The 18,285-nt window shown below is 36.8% G+C and overlaps 1 protein-coding gene across 11 annotated transcripts in view; it reads left to right on the forward strand.

The window, feature by feature from the left end:
- Positions 1 to 401: 401 nt before the first annotated feature.
- LOC574669 (rho guanine nucleotide exchange factor 28) overlaps positions 402 to 18,285 on the forward strand; it is a 195,924-nt gene continuing 178,040 nt past the window's right edge. For 7 of the 11 annotated variants that reach the window (XM_030977373.1, XM_030977378.1, XM_030977374.1 and 4 more), the window contains exons 1-2: positions 403 to 729; positions 15,659 to 15,910. In XM_030977373.1, coding sequence (XP_030833233.1) covers positions 705 to 729; positions 15,659 to 15,910 — 277 coding nt within the window. In that variant the 5' untranslated portion in view covers positions 403 to 704. Of the gene's footprint in view, positions 730 to 15,658; positions 15,911 to 18,285 lie in introns of all 11 variants that reach the window. The other 4 variants (XM_030977381.1, XM_030977376.1, XM_030977382.1 and 1 more) reach the window with 3 other exon arrangements.

Consider the following 18,285-nt stretch of genomic DNA (forward strand, 5'->3'; position numbering starts at 1 on the left):
GTTCTGGTATTGATGTGAGAAATAAGGAGAGATGAAGAAGAAGAAGATAGAGGGATAGATGAAGAAGAAGAGAGAGGATGAGGAAGAGAAAGAGAACTTTAGAGAAAGAGAAAGCCAGAGAAGGAACTATTATATCAGACACAGCTGTTTGAAATGAATGGAAACCCCAATGTACCATCATATTTAATAGGCTTGTAAATGAATACTCTCCCATACCCACTCTGCAGTGTCATAGACCTACTGTAAACACATCTCTGTGTCAATTGAAAGAAGGAATAAGAAAGGAACTACCATTAGATTCATTAGCTATACGACTCTATAGGAACTGTCATGTGTATGCATTGTTTCTGCTTTAATTTTAATTCAATCGCTCTTAAAGAGGAGAAGTAGTTTTGAATGATTGCATCCATTAGCCTTAAGCCAGTCCAGTTAACTTACAATAGCGTCTACTTCATCTACTTGTGGATTTGTAAGGAAAGGAGAGTGACTTCCATTTCTTGTGGAGTTTTTACTGGAGCTTATATTGATCTTGAACCATCCATTAAGGGGAATGGCTCGTGTTCGTTGGTCTTGAAGTGGTATATATTGCAATGCTTGGATGGATGATCTTTTGGCCCCTCCCACCCCTTCCTGTTCTATTGTGTGCTCGTCAAGTATGGATTCTGAAGGAAATCAATAATTCTTAGCACAATTATTTGTGAGGAATGGTAGTCAAAATGAACTTCCAAGGTAAGTGGTAATGAATGTATTGTTATTTGAGTTCCCTTCCATGTGAAGAAAAAATATAGAAGTGAATCAGGGAGGGGCAGAGGTGGGTTTTACGAATGTTCTTTTAAAACTTATATTGGCATACAACATTTATTTGGTAGTTTTAGTGTAAGGGGTAAATAGCCTTTTGCCACTATCAATTTATTTCAAGCATACATGTACACACATGTACATGAAGTTTTAGGGCTGTGGAGATTGCCTCCAACTTTTTGGAATCCTTGATTTGCTAATCATCCATTTCTTCCCAATCCATTAATCATCATCCATTTCATGGTCTTCGGTAACTATTATTAAACTCCATTTATTATTAACCCATAAAGTCATAGTCAAGGAACATTTTGTATAGCTATATCAATATCATTGACTTTGAGATGGAGCTATACAACATAAAGAGCTTATTATTTAAATTTTCATCACTTTAGACTCAATTTCAACCGCGACAACGATCACTGAATATTGTAGGATCACATATGCTTCCAATATGTTAATTTGAACCAAATTCATGACCCCATACCAAAACTTTGTATTACCTTTAACAGGACAACTTGTTGTCTAATTCTGAAGATTTTTTAAAAATTAAAATCATCTAGATGAATGTTTTGGCTTCAAGATGTTCTTGCCGTAATGGTTGTAGAATATTTTGTTCATGGTTCATTACATAGAATGCCATTGACTGAGAGTAACTTGATTTATGAAAATATTGAGCACTAATGTGTAATGCTTGTATTCATTTGAGACAATGATTTATTGTGTTCTTGTGCTGGTACATGTATATAAATGACACACCCAATACTGCATCATACAGATTTATGATATAGCTTATTATGATTAGAGTACCGGTACATGAAAGGATAGGGAGTATAAATTAATGATAATTGTAATGACTATCCAATTATATAGCAGATTATTCTCAGAATTATTTCAGTACTTGTACATTTAGATTGCAGATATTATAAAGAGATAGCAGGATGGTATGTAGTTAAACCTTGTTCAGTTTGTGTGGCATTCATGAGCAGTTTCAGTTTTTGAAGAGAGAAAAAAATTATCCTTCCGATTTGGAATATGTGTAAGTCACTATGGTTAATGAATTATGATTATGATTTGATTTTTGAATAATATTTATAACAAGATGAGCCTGAAAAACAACAACAAACAAACCTGGGATTGAAACTTGTCATGTGAAGTTATGTAATTTTGTTGACACATTTGTAAACCTAGTTGCATCAAAATATTTAATCAGTCTACCGGTACTTTTAAAAGACCCTTTTAATACACACTGTCATACATTTTTTTAGTGCTATTTTACTGCTTGAAAATACAATTCATACATCCCAATTTGTTTAAAATAGAAAATAGAATAAAATGATCTTGGCTGTGTATGTACCACAACAAAGTGAAAATGAAACATCATGTGATATGCGCTATACAAGAACCCAAGATTATTATTGTTATTATTAAGATGATCTTTCTGCAATACTTTCAAAGGGTATCATCATACCAGAATTAAACTGAGATGGCTGATTTGCTACATGGAAATATATGTTCCTTTATAAGGAAGTATACTGTTCATTTCAAAGACATGATTATATTTCCTTCTCATTTATACATGTAGTTGTAAAAGATAAAGTTGATTTGGAAAGGTGGATAATGTATATAAGACTTGATGTATACATGTAACTGTGAGGTTTTAGAATGATCATAATGCAATCTTGCTGAAGATCACATGCAGTGCACATGGAAATGGGTATATGGGACTACATACAAATGTTTGGTCCAAACGTGTCTTCCATTTCTGGCTATATTTTGAATATGATTGAATATTAAGAGCAATCCCTTTTCAAGAGGTATTTTGACTATGATATTTGTTCAAACTGAAATGCAAATATTCAGAAATGTTATCGGGGTGAACTTCCCCTTTAACAATTACATGTAGAGCAAATTCTCATTTATTGGAATTAAAGATGAAGTTGAGTTCTGGTCATGCCATTGCATTGTGAAAGAAACGGTTGATCATCTAGCATATAAGAATTTGTGTGTATTGCAAGGTTCTGGAATCATCAAAATGATAAGAAATTTGGCCAAGTCTTGGTAAAGTTACAAACACTGTACACAGAAAGATGTATATGGGACTACACAAACACGTGGAGTAAAAAGCCGGCCCCCCTCCGATTTTTACGATGTTACATGCATATTTAGAATATGAAGGCATTTGAAGAGCCATGCTTTTCAGGGAACATGTCTTATCTGATATCCTTCCACACTTGCATAATAAGAATGAGTACCGCTCACAAATTATTTTTCACCTCTTCCCAGAACTCAACCTTCTCTTTAAATACAAAATAAACCACTGTGTGTTACTCTGCAACATGAACAGTGACATCAACAGATGATACACTTTTGATGATGAGATATTTCTGGCATTTCATTGAATGTTCTTGTACACTTCATTCTCTTTCAAAACATGGAACCTAGACCAAGGCAAAGGGTACAGAAAGTGCACTTATAGAACTACAGTATTTATCCTCCCACAATGCAATCTGTGTTCCATTTCTAGTTGTCACGCAAGGCTGCCCTCTATCCACAATGGAGAGTGTAAACAGGTTGAATGTAGATGAGGTGTATTAGGATCGACCTAAAACATGTACATGTAGTTACTTGTGCCATTTCAATAATTCAGCCCTTGAGTAATCCAATAATATGGCGTGTAATTGGCTGCATTCTTAGCAGTGTGATCACTTAGACCACATTCCGTTTGCTATTGTGTGAGCCTCGACCCCTAACAAAAAATGTTTTGAAAATTGATCTCGTCTGTACTTTAAAGTTGTATCGTAGAGACCTGTAGACTGAGTTAAAGGGAAATCCTACCCAAATAGACAACCACTCTAAAACAAAGCAGAAGAATCAGAGAAGCAAACTGATGAAAGTTTTAATTCAATCTGACTAAATATAAGAAAGTTGTAATCACTGTATGTGTGGGCACTTCAAATTGCCTGAAGTGGTAATGTCAATGTGATGTACATGTAGTGCTGGACTACTTTCCCATCTGTTCCAACGTATAAAATGACTAAAATATATTTTTTTCTTCAAAAAAGCATTGCTCAGGAGGGTCTATTTTATTTAGAGGACCTATAATAATATGCTATCTATAATATATTTTGAGAAGTGCCCCAAAGGAGAAGACACTTATGTAGGAGAAAAACAGAAATGAATGACATTTTTGTACATGGCAAATGAGAGAGAGTTATCCACGTCCTACAGGTACCGGTACATCACAATCCAATGACCGAACTACCATTTTGAGATTTGCATATTATAGACTTAATAGAGATGTCATATTACAAACATTCATACATTGTAACTTCCTTACTATTGGTCCGGTTCATTTCAAACTCTTGCCATTCTGTTTCTGTTACATGTATTTATCTGCTTTCATACTGTAAAGCATCTTATTACAAGGATTGGATTGCCCTTTAAGTGGAGAGGGTGGTCAAAGAGAAACAGGTTTCAGTTTAAGTGGTTAGATACAAACCTAGAACTACTTCCTTGAAACTTGAGAATCTACAGGTACTTAAAGGGACTTGGTAACATTGTTCAGATGAGAGAAAATGGTGCTAAAGTAGTGATTTAAGGCTAGATGTACAATTAAAGATAATCTAAAACTTTGAGTGAAAACAGACCATTATTTATGATGAAAAATGCTACAATTAAGCAGCTACAACCATAATAAAATGGGGAGATATTACTTTATGTGTAAATAGATAATATTTTCATGTACATGTACATATAATATTCCTTGTATGCACCTGACAGAGAGGGAATACATGTACCTACATTAGAAAAGGAAATGTACTGTTTAAAAAACCCCATATACATGTACATCATAATCAAGTATATCAAATTATCAACACACGTACAGTGTATGTAATATAACCTTATGTATTAAAAGGTAGATTTGATAACAGCTGCAGTATTCATATTAATATGAATGGAATACTGTGGCATGTGTTTTGTCATATGCATTTTGGACCTCCACTTTATTGGGAAACTAAATTTGATGGAGAAAAGTGCTTGTTCACTTGACAAGGACATGTAAATGTATGTACACTGTACACCCTGTATGTGCTAGTATAATAATTATGTAGTACAGTAGATCCCATCTGAACCATAGTGCTATAGGTTTTTATGATCATATCGTATTGCCCATCTTTTCAAATATCATATTTCTGAACCAATAGTAAATCAAGTACCTACTATCTTTCAGTTTCCTACATGTACATCTATACATGTACTATGTATTCCAAGACTACACATGTTTCTTCTATTGAGAACTGAGGATTTTTTTCTTCAGAAAATCTGGTTGAACCAGCTCTGCTTGTCGTATGTTGTATTGGTCAGCACGCCATAACTTTCTGTATGATGTAATTTGTATGTTTTGCTGGTAGCTTATGGTGATGCAAAGGCATATTGTCATTTATAACTGACAGTGTACGTGCAGTTTGTGATACACCATGTCATTAATGAATGGCCCTGGAGACAGACTGATATATATATATATATATATATATAGGAGTAGAAAAGAGAGAGAGAGAGAGAGAGAGAGAGAGAGAGAGAGAGAGATTGTCGTAACTGACAGTGTACATGTAGTTTGAGATACACCATGTCATTAATGAATGGCCTTGAAGGCAGACTGATATACGCTGTATAGGAGTAGAAGAGAGAGAGAGAGAAAGAAAGAAAGAAAGAGAGAGAGAGAGAGTGAAAAGATAGAGTGAGAAAGAGAGTGAGAGAGAGAGAGAGAGAGAGAGATATTGTCATAACTGACAGTGTACATGTAGTTTCTGATACACCATGTCATTAATGAATGGCCTTGAAAGAGAGAGAGAGACAGAGAGAGAGACAGAGAGAGAGACAGAGACAGAGAAAGAGAGAGAGGGAGAGTATGTGATATTCTTTTGTGTACTTGTCAAGGTAGCATAGCAACAGCACCGAAATGTGATTTTGCATAAATCGATACACACATGAGTGGAATGATACAAAGTGAACATACATGTATGAAATACACCAAAAATTATAAGACACACCCATGTATGATGTATGTGATAATGATTTTGCTTGCATATATATTCCACACTGAGATCAGATATATAATACACAATCTTTTCATAGGAGGAGACTGTCAAATAAAGTACTCTTAAAGTACATTGTACTTAATTCTATTGTATCTGGTAGGTCTACATGTACTTAAAAGCACTTATGCCTACATGAAACTGCCTGGAGCAAGAAATTCTTGAAGTGTAGTACCATAACCACTTTTGACATTTTTGTGATCTTCTTCAATAGCACTAATTGGGAAATCAGAAAAGTGATCTACATTTTGTCAGTAGATTGTGACTGTGAGTGACTGAGTGTACAGTAAATCGATTCTGATAGGACTTTTCAAAATGTGACAGTAAGAGCAGCATTAAGTACCAAAGGAAAAGTGCCCCCTGATTGTTCCCTTGACTGTGCCCCCCTCCCCTCCCCCTCATGAAGCATTTTTAGACCAAAGTAAAGCACTGGAAATTTGGATGACCGTTTCCCCATACATTTCTCAGAGAGTCTTAACATGAAAACAATTCTGAAGATTTTTTTTTTTTTTTTTTTTTTTTTTTTGGGGGGGGGGGGGGGGGGGTTGCTTGTCTGAAAATGTTAAAACTTCTGTCACCATCCTTCCCCCACCAGAGAATCTTGGTCCTGCCAGTGTACTAGATTTTAATCTGTGATGATTAGTATTTCTGAAATCATTTCCATTTTAGCAATGCAAGTGATGCACAGACAATGAAGCTGGAAAAAGTAGAAGGATGGCCCATGAAAACTAACAAAATCGATAAATTGTTAGCGAAAAGCATTTATCATTATACATTGATTAGTGTTCTTACTCATGATTACTAAACGATCACATTGAAAGTAGAGCTTGATGATAGAATAATGAAGGTCAGATAAACTCAGATGTATTTTTTGGTACACTTGTAATAATTGCTGACACACATATTCCCTTGTTTATCGGGCAAAGCAGTCTGTCTCTACGTGTAGGTGTCAAAATATTGATTTCATAATTGGGAGTTTACCAGAATTCACACAAATTTCACATGATTGTAGATCATGCCTTGAGCCTGTAGTATAGTGGTTGAAATGATGTAGTGAATCATATTGTGATAGGTATTGTGCCTGCTTGTGTGATAAAACGTTGTAATGGATACCAATTTCTCTGTCAGTTTTACCTAGTCAGTTTCCATCTAAACTGTAGAAGGAAATCTTGAAGATTATCTTTTCATTCCGTCAATGATGTCTGGGATCATTCACATCTCTCTAGCTGAAAATGAGATATTGTAGGTGTCTCTAAATCTGTGCATCAACCATGGTTTGTGATGCGAGCTGCCACCTCCCAACATGAGCGACTGTGTGTCCCAGTTCATGACCTGGTTCCGCAAGGAAAAGGAGAACCTTGATTCTTTGAAGGATTATGAAACGGTGGACGAGACTGTCCTCTTGTCCTATCGCAAGCTGAGGCGTAGAGTCAGAAGAAGTATTTTTGACCACCAGACCGATGACGATAAAGACCAGAAGCGCGACGGATGGCGCGATGGTGCCAGTCCCTTTGATGAATCTGTGATACTGTCCTTTGAGTTCAGATCTCAACTCACTCTTCAGCCAGGGTGTAATAATTTCTATCTTGCAGCAGGGGCTGGTGCTTTCACTTACAAAGGTAAAGAGTAATGAAGTTTGTTTTGGATTCCTCTGACGAATCTACAATACTGTCCTCTGAGTTCAGATCTCAACTAACTCTTCAGCCAGGGTGTAGTAATTTCTATCTTGCAGCAGGGGCTGGTGCTTTCACTTACAAAGGTAAAGAGTAATGAAGTTTGTTTTGGATTCCTCTGACGAATCTACAATACTGTCCTCTGAGTTCAGATCTCAACTAACTCCTCAGCCAGGGTGTAGTAATTTCTATCTTGCAGCAGGGGCCGGTGCTTTCACTTACAAAGGTAAAGAGTAATGAAGTTTGTTTTGGATTCCTTTGATGAATCTGCAATACTGCCCTTTGAGTTTAGGTCACAACTGATACTGATTCTTCTATGAAATTCTACCAGGGTTTATTAAATTCTATCTTGCCGCAAGAGCTGGTGCTTTCTCTTACAAAGGGTTAAGGTTATGATGTTATGTTTAGGATTCCTTTGGCAAATCTATGATACTGTCCTTTGAGTTAATCAGGTCCCAACTGACTCTTCAGCCCGGGTGTATTCAATTCTATCTTACAGCAGGGGCTGGTGCTTTCACTTACTTACAGGATTGCTGGTACACATGTGCAGTACCAGTAAATACAATGCAGTTCAAGGCAGTCTTGCAACAAAATAACTTTGTTGTTTTGAAATGGACAAAAAGTATGATGTGCATTTAAAGGGATTAAAGAGAATTATTGTTTCGTTTAAAGGTACTATTCCTGGTCCAAAGTACTTGTATCTCATTTCTATAACTCTGAAATCCTTTCCTCAAGTCCTTTGCGCTCAGAGCCAGAAGGGAGTCGAATCTTACCAACTCCTGTCAACTCTTGTACTCGTAAAGTTATTACTCTTATTATTCAGAGATTTATATATTGTGGGCTCAGAGCCAGAAAGGCGTATATATAACACATGTAAAAGCCCTTCTGACTCTCAACAGAAGCTATGTATACAAAATTAGCACTTCTGCATTATTAAGAATAAAAATCTGGTCCATGAACGTAATCTGGTAAATTCTTAGTTATCATTGGATATGGACTGATACAAATGGATACAAACAGAATTGGCCGTTCTGTATTATGCCTGCATCTAGTATCTACAGAACTCATAAGGGCTGTGATGAGTCAATAAAACTTTACAATCCTCATAAAAGTACATGGAGCAAAATTAAGACTTACAAATGAACAACGTGACTTAACCTGCACTGTACCCAGTCATGATTACAATCTCAATCAATTTGCAGGTAATATGCTTCTGCATCATAATGCCAGCCATCTGATATAATTTCCCTTTTTATTTTTCCCGACCATTGTCCATGGATCAATGTTTTGAGGCTGTCTCTCCTTCAGAGATCAATTATTTTTGTTGGTATGAATTGTGGAATACTGGAGACAGGTGTGTGTACGGTCTGTACTAGTGTGTCCTTTTACTAGACTCTTTTATGTTTTCATTTCATACATATCACACATGTTAATGTATTTTTACATTAACATATTGGGTATACATGAAAGGAAAAAAAGAGGAAATGGGGCTGCATATAACATCTAACGGTATTATTACATGTACAGTTTTCTTATACAGTAAAAAGTATAATATAGAGAGAGATAGAGTTAAAGATGAAGTTGAGTTCTGGTCATGCGATTGCATTGTGAAAGAAACGATGTGGAACTGACCAGAAAAGGTTGATCATCTAGCATATAAGAATGTGTGTGTATTGCAAGGTTCTGGAATCAACAAAATGATAAGAAATTTGGCCAAGTCTTGGTAAACTTACAAACACTTGCACAGAAAGATGTGTATGGGACTGCAAGAACACGTGGCGTAAAAAGCCGGCCCCCCGATTTTTACGATGTTACATGCATATTTAGAATATGAAGGCATTTGAAGAGCCATGCTTTTCAGGGAACATGTCTTAACTGATGTTCTTCCACACTTGCATAATAAGAATGAGTAATGCTCACAAATTATTTTTCACCTCTTCCCAGAACTCAACCTTCTCTTTAAAAACAATGATGTGTATATATGCACAAATGAAATTGGTTACCAAGAGCTTGGGAAAATGGAAATAATTCAAGTTACAAACATGTATGAGAGACTGCAGTTATACTGAGGATTTCAAGATACTTATTACATGTATATTCTAAAAATGTTAACTATTTACTACAAATAAACCAAAATTGATTACTTTATGTGTTGTAAGCCTACATTTTCATTATACAACTGGTAGATCATTATGTGCATAGAAATTAGTTTGTCCATGATATTATGATGTGGATTTATACATTGTTTCCCATTATCAACATATCATTTTCATAAAGCCGTCCTATCTTCCTGTATCCTTCAGTTCATATTGATTCAAAGAGAGGAACTTACAATCTTTACAAAAGCATAAACTGATATTCAAATAGACATTGTTTGCTGGAGTATGGAGTTGACAAATATACTCTTCTGCCACTTACCAAGGTTGTCTGTACAAGCCTAGCTTTCTTGTCAATCATAGAACCAAATTCCTTGCATGTACGTGACATCAGATATATGTTTACTTTTAAAATTTGTTAAGGTTTGCAAATTAGTGATTTTAGCAGAATTTTGATTCTCATCTGAAATCAGGAAGTACTGTAATATACCGGTAAGTGAAATTGTCAATGAAGAGTATGATGCCCTTGTATCACAGTACTGTGATACATATTGCTAGTTAATTGAATGAACAATGACAATGCCAAACAGCGAGATATCAAGCTTCACCAACATTTACACCTTTTAGTCTTCAAAAGTTTATAAAAGAAAACAAAATGCAGGGAAAATTTCCCCTATTTCAATCATCAACATCATTTCCTGGATCTAGGTTAGACCAGGTCATGAACCTGACTTTGGAGCAGTCACCATGGTAACGTATACACATACACTACAATAGTAGTGCCCTGAGGTCACAAGCTCATGTCTTCTGTGAAGGAGGAGGAGGAGCCGGCCGGGAGAGACTGAGAAGAGTGAGATGGAGGAAAGTAAAAGTGGGTCCATGATTTACATTTTTGTTGTGCCCTCCAGCGTGTTAGTATATGTCATGTGATGATGCGTAGTTTAGCAGCCAAGTTTAACTGCATTAGGCAAACATTACGCTTTTACTACCAGTCCTAGAAGATGCTGTAATGACTCAAATGAGCAGGCCACCATCTCGACGATGACACCAACAATTTCATCTGCAATGGTGGAGCATTTTCATCCTTTATTCCAGGGAGGATCTTGATGCATCTTTGCTTGCATGTCCAAACTGATGAATTTGCAGTTCATTTGCGATATAATTTGGCGATTCTTTTGTGGGATTAAAAAAAATTTATCAGATGTCTTTGACTTGAGAAGTATTGAGTGATACTTTCTTTGGAGATATATAATTGGATTACCCCACGATCAGATATGGGTGTTTATTGGACTAAAAATGACGGTAAGAAGCTCTGTTTAGTCAATGCAACTTTCTTGTTACCAGGGTAGCAGTGAATACAAAAAAAGGTGACTGATGTTGTTTTGCCTCCTGAAATCTCAAAAAAGTCCCTGTAAATATGAAATGGGACACCCTAGAAGATATAGTCACTGGGCTGTAATGAATAACATCATTTTCACATGACAGTGTGACTATAAAGTAGCCCTTGTTTTTAGTTTTTCATTTGCCATGCAGGATAGATATATTTATGATGGGATAGGAAGAGCAAGAGAGGAAAAGAGAGAAGGAGAGAAGTAGAATTAAAAGAGAATAGAAGAGAAGAGAAGAAAAGAGAGAAAGAGAGAGAGAGAGAGAGAGAGAGAGAGAGAGAGAGAGAGGGGAGGGGGGGGGGGGGGAGAGATGGGGAATAGAGGGAGGGAGATGGCAACAACATAACAGAAATGGAAGAGAAGAAAATGTGAGAATAACAAGGGATTGTGTTGATGACTGTTCTGTCAATATTTAGCCCCCTCTTGAGTTATCTTTATATGGTGCTAGTGTTCAAATAATAGTATAGACACTAGCGATTACAGCGGGCAATATACTTAGTTTGTGGTGCCTCTTCTTTTGTTTTTTTGATCATCAACTTATCTCCTTCCAGACTCCCACAGCATCATAACAAGTGCATCATATAGTCTCTCCTGAACTTCAAATACACAGTACCAGGCTCCATGTGTGGGCTAACGTTTTGATATACAGTATGTGTACCATTACATAGTGTACATGCATGAATGAATATGATATTATGGGACTATGTTTTTTGTTAATGTGCATGATTATGACCACCACCTGCTGCACCTACATGTGTAGACATGATGCCATTCATTTTAGGACAATATGTCTTTAAAGTCCTTTAGACTCTTTGGTCTATATTTGTGCAGATTGAGTTGTTGTCATTTGTATGTCTTTACATCTTTTAGAGACTCTTAGGTCTCTTTTACACTGTTAATTTTCATACTGTCTGCCAAAGAGGGTCGAGTCCAGACTTAGGACTAGGAGATATCTTGATCTACAATGAGCAGTGCGGATACTATTCATATTTAATGCAGAGAACCAAATTTCAGGCCAGACTGTATTCAAGTCTGGACTTGATCAACCCCTTTTTTGAAGTGAGGTGAGACTGAGAATTCTTCTCCATATCCTGATAGACAAGTGATGCTGATACCATGTTAGTCCTGGTATACCAGTATTAGCTTCTTGATCGTTCAAACTCAACACTCTTTTCCCATAATGCCAAAGGGGTATTCTAAAGCCCCAAGCCCGTAACCATGAATAAGCATAAGTCATTTGAAATGTTGAATGTACCATTTAAAAAATATAGATAGGTTTCGTTAAAGTGGCTGAATTGCATATTGATTTGCCTTGGAATACAGGTGAGGGAAAGAATAACATCCTTGAAAGTTGTGACAAGACATGATTACCGTTTCGTATGGGAAAAATCAATGTTCATTTCTATTCATACCTGGTATTAACAAGTTAAAATACCTGTAGTTAGCGGGAGGTGTATATCATATAAATGTAGTACTGCATTACCAATTACCGGTAGTAAAAGTTACCTACAGGACTTTTATGTTATTGAAATAGTTCACTTATAAGCAAACAACCAATCTCCTCACTCTATTGTCCTTTACTCTATTGTCCTTTGGATATTTTGTTTTATTCACTTCATAATGCTTTTTCTCTTTTGTAATGATATGTGCAGGTGTTTTAGGTGTTTTCATATTACATAGTAGCTACCGGTACATGTAGATAAATAGACAGACAGATACATAAATAGATATACCTGTAGAGATATATAGATGGATAGATAAATAGATAGATAGATACATGTAGATATACAATAATAAATATATAATAGGTGTGCAGGTCTTGTCAGTGAAAGAGAGAAGTAGAAAAATGTACCATTGGGGAGAAAGAGTTTAGAAAAAATTGTAGAGTAGGCCTAGAGATGAGGCAGGGAGTGAGGGAGATGGGAGGAGATTGAGAGAGAGAGATTGAGAGAGGGAATATTAATTGGTTTGTTTTGACGAATAAATTGGCAATACTTTCCCCATTCGAAGTCCAAGATGGCAACATCCTAACTGGGTAAATATGGAAATGGCAATTGGGTAATGAAATGAACTTTAGATGTTGATCTAATGTTTTGTAGAGCTTTGGTTGTTCAAGAGAAACGTTTATTGATCACGTTCTAGGTTGAGCAAAGTGGTTGAATCGAGCTACTTATGTAGGCTCATTCAAGGGTTCTGATAATTGCTTCTAGGAAATTCATTGGTAGATTTAACAATATTTAGGGAAATGAGATGGATTTCTTTCATTGTAAAAGATGACTTATGACAGAAATTTTCTAATTTCCTGGAAATCTACAGAACGGATTACCCTATCGTATAGTGTCTTCAAGCAGGAGGTTCATAAGTACCGGTAATTTTTGTTGATTAAAGAAATTATAAAGAGTCTTGATTAAGTCTGTGCTCGAGTCCACACAAGTAGAGACATTAAGACGGTTGTCTCTTGGGCTCATCTTACAGTCGATTCTAGCCAAACTCCACTCCTCATCGATTGAAAACTGAGCTCGGCAACCTTGCCAGTTGCGTCCTAGAATCACGTTTTTTCCCCCCTTCAGGCTGTCATGTTTGTTTTTAGACTGAGCATGACTGGGAGCATGTACGTGCACTATCTCTATAGGATAATAATACATAAGAGCAAATACATCCAGTGTATGTGTGCGTGCATGTGTGTGTGTGTGTACGTGTGAGAGAGAGAAAGAGAAAAAGAGAGAAAGAAGAGGAGACACAGAGAAAAAGAGAGAGAGAGAGTAAAATGTTGTGCCCAAAAATTATAAAGTAACGTATTACATTTATGACATCAAGCAAATGATTGATGGGGCTACACGTACCTCGTAAAGTTGTTTTGTCCAGCAACTTTCTAAGTTGAGATTCATAAATTGATATCCTCATAAGTATTTGAGTTTCATTGCAGTGGGCCTGTGTGAGCGCAGAAATGGAGAGACTTTCAACATTTGACATTTTCACACCGTGCCCATGATTTGTTTGTTTTGTATAGTTGTGAGTCAAAATGTAATTATGGGTTTAGTTTGCTGATCATCATTCATGCTTGACATGATTGCTCTGGGTGACTTCTCCCATTAATGGCGCAGAGTCATGGGCTCTCATGGAATATTTGACACCATTTGGGTGTTTACCCAGTTACAGGTGTCAATCACTAGGATAAGCCTTCTGTTTTGTTTTACCAACAGCCTTTATGTAATGCTCTAAATTTTCTACCAATTGCCCCTAAGTCTGGTGTCAGCGAATTATGATCTACTGCAAATGAAAACCAACGATGTCATCTTCATTTACTATCCACTTTCTTTGTATAAGTGTCATCAGAAAGCCCTTGTACAGAGGCATAGCCTAGGTCTAGACATTAAGGAGGTACTGGCATCATGGTGTGGAGGGTGGGGGGGGGGGGAGGGCTACTAGTCTTGGTAAATGTTATGTGAATTGTCTTTTAGTACAGGAAGGTGTCCCATCATATTTTTCCCCTCTCCCCCTTTTCACATTTTCTTGTTTCCTCCCTTTTGGGCCATTTGATTTGGGGAAGGGGGGCCCTCTATGCCACTAACCTTATACAGGGTTCCACAATAACATTTTAGGAAGGGGGTCCACATTGAAAATTTTACAGTCTGTAATGTGTGAGCTCTATGTAAAAATTGGTGGGTCCAAACTTAGATTTGGGGCGCCCATGTGTCCCAGGAGCCTGTAAATGTCAAGTCCTGCCTTATACGTCAAAGAGGAAAGGAAAGAAAACTGTATGGAGACAAAAATATTCCCACATAATACAAAGAAGTACTCTTCAAACTACTGTGACAATACATTTGTAGTGTGCTTGAGGTGTCATTTGATTTGGCATTGTAATTGAATTGCACTTGACTTCAACAAGCTATGAACTTGTCAAAAATGAAGTCATTCCTCAACAGCTTGAATAGACCTCAACAGCTTGAACAGACCGGGTAGGTACAAAGAGCTGGAATACAAGTAGCTCATTGCAGCCATCGATCTGCCCTGGCGCTTAACAGACAGACATCGAAGGAATTTAGCACATACTTCATGGTCTACTGACCACATTAAATATGTATTCAATACCTGTCATGTTTTTAAGTTTAATCGTGTAGCAGTGCTTGGTTACATGGAAGGGCATTCTATTGTCACTCTGATTGTAATTAAAATAACTCTAAAAGTATATATATACCTTTTTTTATTAGCATCTATAATATCAAGAATGTGGTACATTTTAATGGCATATTAGATCTAGAAATCATTAATCTTGTCTACTTGTGAAAGACTCACATATTATCATGTATGTTCCATAGTTTTATACATGTTTCCAGATTTCCTGTCAATTACAAAGAAAGTCAGTTATATCTTCACACATATTAGTTTAAAGCTTTGACATTACAAACATGTACATTGTACGTTATTAAACTGATCAGTATTTAAAAAAGTGATTACATACTACTTACTTTTTATCTTCTCATTTTACTTTTATTTTATTTTTATCTTCTCTTTTTATCTGCATTTTATCTTCTCTACAAATTTGAAGCCAATATATGATTGATATATTTTGTTTCCTAAATTTCTTTTGTTTCCCAATCTTGCAGATTTGCACAAGGACAGCACTAGGCCAGGTGAGAGGAGTTATAGTGACGTGGTGAACGGGGTAGAGCTTGATAAGTGTCAGAGGAGTTTAAGCACAACCCCTAAGGAATGCATTCCACCTCGTCGTCCCCAACGTAAGAAGAGCCCCAGCCCCTTTCCTTCCAGTTCAGCCTACCCCAGCCTACGCAGGCTGGCCCTCAAGAACAGGACTAATGCGTCCCAGATCCCTGATATGATATCATCTCAAGACAAAGGTAAGGATATTAGTGGTCTTTGAAGATCCTCTGAGTGGTCTTTGACAATCCTCTGAGCGGTCTTTGATGACCCTCAGAGTGGTCTTTGGCAATCCTCAGAGCGGTCTTTAACAATCCTCTGAGCGGTCTTCGATGATCCTCAGAGAGGTCTCTGTTGATTCTCATAGCGGTCTTCGATGATCCTCTGAGCGGTCTTTGACAATCCTCAGAGAGGTCTTTGACGATCCTCAGAGAGGTCTTTGCTGATTCTCAGAGACGTCTGTAATGATCTTCAGAGTGGTCTTGGATGATCCTCAGAGTGATCTTCGACGATCCTCTTGAGTGGTCTTCGATGATCCTCAGAGTGGTCTTTGACAATCCTCAGAGCGGTTTTTGACAATCCTCTGAGCGGTTTTTGATAATCCTCTGAGCGGTCTTCGATGATCCTCAGAGAGAGAGAGAGGTCTCTGTTGATTCTCACAGCGGCCTTCAATGATCCTCTGAGCGGTCTTTGACAATCCTCAGAGCGCTCTTTGACAATCCTCAGAGAGGTCTTTGACGATCCTCAGAGAGGTCTCTGCTGATTCTCAGAGACGTCTGTAATGATCTTCAGAGTGGTCTTCGATGATCCTCAGAGTGGTCTTTGACAATCCTCAGAGGGTCTTCGATGATCCTTAGAGTGGTCTTGGATGATCCTCAGAGTGGTCTTTGATGATCCTCAGAGCGGTCTTTGGCAATCCTCTGAGCGGTCTTTAAAGATCCTCTGAGCGTTCTTTGAAGATCCTCAGAGAGGTCTCTGTCGATTCTCAGAGACGTCTGTGATGATCTTCAGAGAGGTCTTCGATGATCCTTAAAGTGGTCTTCAATGATCATCAGAGAGATCTTCTATGATCCTCAGAGAGGTCTTTGACAATCCTTAAGAGTTGATTTAGACAATGCTCAGACTTATCTTTGAGTGTTATTGTCAGTTGTCAGGATTGTCCTTGATAATATTCAGTGTGGTCTCTGACAATACTCAGAGTTGGCTTTGGTAATCCTTAGAGCCTTTAAAGAAGAATTCAATTTGCACTGGCAGTCGTACAAAATAGCAGAAAAAGTGAAATGATATGAATGTTTTAACAAGGCTGGCCATGTCTTCTTCTTTACAAGTTAAATTAACAAAAGAAAAGGTCAAAGATAAGTTGACCAGTGTAATACTATTAGTAAATACCTATAGAGAGAATATTACTTGCAAACCAACTATTCTTCAGAAGGCATATTTGTAACATGGCAGTAACATAGTGATAGGAAGGATATCGTGGTTTCATACATCAAAACTTTTCTCCAATTTCTTTCCGTAATGCTACTGGTATACTTCCCTCCAGGATTTCTGAGCCAAATCACTCTGGACGTTCATGCAAAACACATCTGAGAAATTAGGAAAAAAATGTAATACAAAAGGCTTTTGAATGAAGAAGTCAAGAAGGAAATATGAGATATAAAAGGAAATGCCCAAGGAAGTCTGATAATTCAATCATATAGCACATGTTGGTTTATCAACCAACTTATATGTATATATTTTTGTACGCTGTACAGAGTGGTCGAATGGGAGATAATTTCAAAGTTTTTCACTTTGTGTGGCAAACATTATTATTATCTTAAAGGTAATACAAAGTTTTGGTAAATTTTGAAAAATGGGTGGATAGTGATTCTTTACAATTTTGATATATTTGGATGCCCCTGTAGATGTTTTAAAAGCACTAGAAATTTTAGCCCCTAAAACACTTCTGCTTTCGAGAAAAATTGAATATAAAGATTTACTGGTGCTCCTGGTAAATTTTGATCAATTTCAAATAGCTCCTACGGCCGTACAATGGTAGCTGCGACCATGAAAATCTCAGAATATGTAGTTGTGGTATATAATTTCCAAACGGAAATAGCTAATCAGTCGATTTTAGTCAAGAAACATTGTTTAATATCTTGACCTTGAGAGGGAGCTATTCAACATAAATTGTTTATTATTTACAATTTCATAACTTTAGAGTCGATTTCGACCGCGACAACGATCACTGAATATTGTAGGATCGCATATGCTGCCTTCCAATATGTTCATTTGAACCAAATTCATGACCCCATACCAAAACTTGTATTACCTTTGATGAATTTTGTATGATTGACATTTTACCATAAAAATAACTTATATGAAATTCTATAGTCGTAAGTTCTGAAGTAATTTTTTATGACGGTGAAACACTGTGATGAGATGCCAAGTGTACACAATATGCTTCTCTTCTGAAATCATTCACTCAAACTCAATCTCACCAACAAACTGTTTTACTAACATATTCAAATTTATGAATGTTTCTTTCCTTGGGACCTAGTGACGAGTTATTCCATTATTATTATTACTGAATGAA

This window comes from Strongylocentrotus purpuratus, unplaced genomic scaffold (assembly GCF_000002235.5).
Source record: "Strongylocentrotus purpuratus isolate Spur 01 unplaced genomic scaffold, Spur_5.0 spur5_scaffold_9, whole genome shotgun sequence".
Taxonomy (NCBI): Eukaryota; Metazoa; Echinodermata; class Echinoidea; order Camarodonta; family Strongylocentrotidae; genus Strongylocentrotus; species Strongylocentrotus purpuratus.